At 35.0% G+C, this 4,440-nt stretch overlaps 1 protein-coding gene across 8 annotated transcripts in view; it reads right to left on the reverse strand.

Annotated features, from left to right (window-relative positions):
• The window catches only part of Erbb2ip (erbb2 interacting protein), a gene marked incomplete at its 5' end in the record, with an annotated part of 105,529 nt that overhangs the window by 51,538 nt on the left and 49,551 nt on the right, over window positions 1–4,440 (reverse strand). For all 8 annotated transcript variants that reach the window (XM_013518425.1, XM_013518429.1, XM_013518427.1 and 5 more), the window contains 2 exon segments: window positions 1,579–1,635; window positions 2,712–2,801. In XM_013518425.1, coding sequence (XP_013373879.1) covers window positions 1,579–1,635; window positions 2,712–2,801 — 147 coding nt within the window.

Raw genomic sequence — 4,440 nt, forward strand, 5'->3', positions numbered from 1 at the left:
GTTGGCTTCCTTACTGCAGTTAGTGTATAGGTTGCCTTTGATAAGTATTCAGTACCTTCTCTTCTTAACAACAAGCTCCTCTTTGACAACGAATTGGTTCACTGTATGTGACAATTAACGTACTTGTACACTAAAGTACCATATCAAATTTTTAAAATATTGCTTATCAAAATATCTCCATTGCATTACAAAACAAAAAGAAATTTTGCAGTGGACATAAAGGCTGGATCTATTAGGTGCCCCAGCACTTCACTCAGAAGGTAAACACGGCCTGTGCACAGTCTTCTGCATTTCACAAGCCCCGGGTTCAGTGATGAATCAATTCTACAGAGTCTCCCCAACTCACACTGAGGTTAAACCTAATTCTGCTTATTCAGGTTTACTGTGTTCCAATGTGAATATAGCACATAACTTTGGTACCCAGAGAACCTAGAGTATTTTATATCAATTATTTTCTTTTTTTTTTGGTACCGGGAATCAAACTCAGGACCTTGCGCTTGCCACACAGGCGCTTGTGCCGCTGAGCTATATCCTCAGCCCATCAATTATTTTCTGATCAGTCTTCTAATTTTTATTCTTAAGAAGCACCTGCAATAAAGTTATACCCAAAGGCTACAATATGAATTGTGGGGTTCCCATTTTTCCTTAGAATAAATCAGCTGAGTTAGACTATTTGTCAGATGCATAGTCATTTGTGTTGTAACTCCCAGTCTTTTTCAAGATCAGAGAGTTATGAAATTATTATAGGGAGCTAAATTAGGTAGAAATTAATAGCAGCAGCTATGGACGGGCCCTCAAGGAAGTCAGTGAAGAAGATGAGATCACATCAAAACTGGCTGGATGCGCATCTGAAGAAAACAAGGAAGGCCTCAAGGTAAAGTTACAAGGGCAAGACTTATAACCGTGGTTTCTTAAGGGATATGCAAAACTTGAAATTACTATTGTACTACACTTAGCACCACCTAGTCCATCAAGTCCAGCACCTGGACCCACCCCTCCTCAAAACGCTCCTGTATTAGAAGTCATAGATAAGGCAAGGTTAATGATGTTAGCCCTACACCCTTGCTAAGTGCCCTGCTTTCCTACTAAATCAAGATTAGCTATGTGCCTATACTTGTAATCTTACTGACTGATTACAGTTTGACCCATGTTATATCCACACTGTGACTCAGCAGCATAAATTACCCCTAACAAAGGGCCCCATCTGAGACCCCTCCTGTGTCTCAGGTACTGTTCTTATACCCCAATAAACCTTTCCATCCTTTAACCTCCTTTGTCCTTTGGATTTCATTCTTCAATTGCAGGGGACATAAACTCAGCACAGCTGACCTCTAGGTGGCTGTAAGTTATAGTTCTCTTATATCAAATTTCCCATTACTATAGTAGTAAGTTAAACACCAGTACCCCCTACATATATTTTTATATTACTATCAGGAATTAGAATATTATGATTACAAATAAAAGTCCTTAAAAATAAGTTGCACTCACACTTCAGATAATAAAAATGTAACATTTTTTAAAGGCTTAAAGATTAAAATTTTCAAGTTGAATTTTGAAAAGGGTAGAGTGTTTACTCACTTAGGCAACATTTTCAACTGGTTTTCTCTAAGTTCTAGTATCTGGAGTTTAGTTAATCTGCAAAAAAGGAACAAATTACATATGACAAAGACAAGAAATTTACTGAATTAATGTCACATTCTAAGGTTTTTAAACTACTAATATTAACTGCACAATTACTATGTGGACAGTAATGTATTACATAAGAACAGAAAAAAATACAAAGACTACTTCTACTCCTCAGAATTACAGTAATGGAGAAAGGTAAGCCTCCTAGACATATATTTTTCAAAACAAAGGAATAGTCTAAGTATCAACCCTAGAGCATATTTCATGACTTTTACTGAAAATACCCACAAAAATTGCTTACTATTGTAGACCAGAGAACAATAATGTAATTCCAGAGTATAGCTTTGAGAAGAAATAAGTAAGGGAACATAAAGGACATGGAGGAGAAATACTCTAGCTCTTCAGTGATACACATTTTACTATAAGATAGAAAAAAACAGATTAAGAGATGTGAATGCCAGATACAGAAGAGTAATCTTAACAAGTATACTAATTATTTCAGGTAAAAAGATAGCTATAAAATTGAATTTTAATTGAATAACACTTTCTCTAATAATTATATAGTATCAATCCAATAATAATTTGGTTTTTCTTATTCATTCACCTGTTTAAAAAAATTACTCAGGGACTTGGGATAGATGGGTGTTGAAGTGACTAGGTAGATGCCAGAAACAGATTCTCTGTTCTCAATAATTTTCATTCCAGTGGGGAAGACAGCTAACCCAATCATTAAATCAATTTAGAATTTGATAAATGCAAAGTATATAGCACTCAGTATCTCAACTATACAGATTATCCCCATTAAAATCTTGTTTTGCCATTTCTGAATTTAAAGCCTTTTTTTTCTTTTTAAACTTTTTTTGTCTTTTTTTCCTTTAAACTCTTACCGTTAATTGCTTACTTGGGAAAATAAACTCAAAGTGAAAATAACAAGATGCAAAGAAACTGTAAAGATCACAATGCTTGGAAATAATTACAAAAGAAAACCATATAAAACTGTAATTAATAGTATTAAAGCGCTTGTAGTTTTATAAATTTTACAAATGCTAACAATAAATGCTTTTAGAAAAAAAGCTATAATTTACCTGCCAAAATTAGCTGGCAAGAACTCAAGGAAAGCATCATTCAGGTATAACTGGGTTAGGTTTAACAGCTGAGAAAATCCATCAGGGAGCCTATATAAAATATACCGAAATTTAAATTAAGTTCATATATAGAATTTGTCTTTTACTAAAATATAATGATCTATGCAATCAGGACATTTTCTTAATAGAAACAGTTATCTCTTTACTTGTATTAGTGACCCTCAAATTACGATTTGCCTTTTGTTATGACCTGTTTCGGCGTAACTTCAACCTTTTTTTAAAAAGCAAGGTAATATTTATCTTAGTAACAAAAGCTACACAAAATAGTCAACTGTGATTGTCAACCTTCAAATTCATCTTATCTAACATCAACTTAAAGAACTAGTTATAAATGTTGCCAGAAACATTTTGATCTGACTCTTTGCTGTGAGGAAGCAGTCCTGTGCACTAGGATGTTTAGCTGCGACCCTGGCCTCTACAACTAGATGCTAGTAGTGTGAGGGGGCACACATCATTGTTTTTGAAAGCCAGAACTGTCTCCAAATATTGCCAATGTCCTCAGAGGTAAAACAGCCTCAGCTTGAAACCCACTGGCTTAGGTTATTTTTAATTTCAACATTTGGCTTCTAAATAATTAAGACTGTACAGTTCTTTAATGAACAAATGAGAAATAATATAAAAACCTAAATGGTATTTAGGTCATATGAATATGTGTATTTATTAGCTTTATTTCTATTTATTCTTGCTTATGAAACAAGTTAAAAATGTAGACCCTGATACATAGAATAGTATTTTCGAATGACAAGACTGTATCATCTTTACATGTCTACCCTACATTTTAACAAGTATAAAATCTTCATGCAGTCAAGACAAATCAGACTTGTACTCATTTTATATTTTCCTTTGTTTTATATTGTACCATCATACACTCCAAATGAAGCAAATGTAGGCCTGGAAAAATTAGTCAATAGCTACAATATTATTATACGTGAAAGTGGATTTCCACTTTCCACTTAACTATACTAAGCTATTTATCTTTAACCTTACTATTGGGGTTGGGGATTTAGCTCAGCAGCACAGCGCCTACCGGGCGAGCGCAAGGTTGTGAGTTCGATTCCCAGTACCAGAAAAAAAAAAAAAAAAAAAAAACCCCACCTTACTATCCATTTTAGCAAAATGTAACAACTTTGTTGACAGCCATTACTGACATAAAAGAACATGCATTAACCTCTGGTATATGCTGTAAACAATCACATGTTTATTTTGTTCTATTATTTTGCTTTACTGACCTTTCAGTTTTACTATTTCAAACATTTGTGCCATTTGCAAATACCAATCAGTGAGGAAACCAAATAGATTCTATTCTCTCTCTCTCTCTTTTTTGTTTTTTGGAGATGGTCTCACTATGTAGCTCAGGCTAGCCTTGAACTCATGGTGATCCTCCTGCCTCAGTCCCCAAGTGCTGGGAATATAGGCACATGCCACCATGCCTGGTTCTACTCTGTCATTTTTGACATCAGCTGTCTGTGAGATCTGGAGCAAAATCATTTGTACTTCTGGGCATAGTGGCACAACTAGTAATCCCAACACTCTGGGACAGTGACGCAGGAAGACTCCAAATTCAATCCTAACCCAGACAATTTAGCATTTAACAAGACCTTGCCTCAAAATGGAAGGAAGGAAGGAAGGAAGGAAGGAAGGAAGGAAGGAAGGAAGGAAGGAAGGAAGG

This window comes from Chinchilla lanigera, unplaced genomic scaffold (genome assembly GCF_000276665.1).
Source record: "Chinchilla lanigera isolate Chin_1 unplaced genomic scaffold, ChiLan1.0 scaffold00045, whole genome shotgun sequence".
In the NCBI taxonomy this organism is placed as follows: Eukaryota; Metazoa; Chordata; class Mammalia; order Rodentia; family Chinchillidae; genus Chinchilla; species Chinchilla lanigera.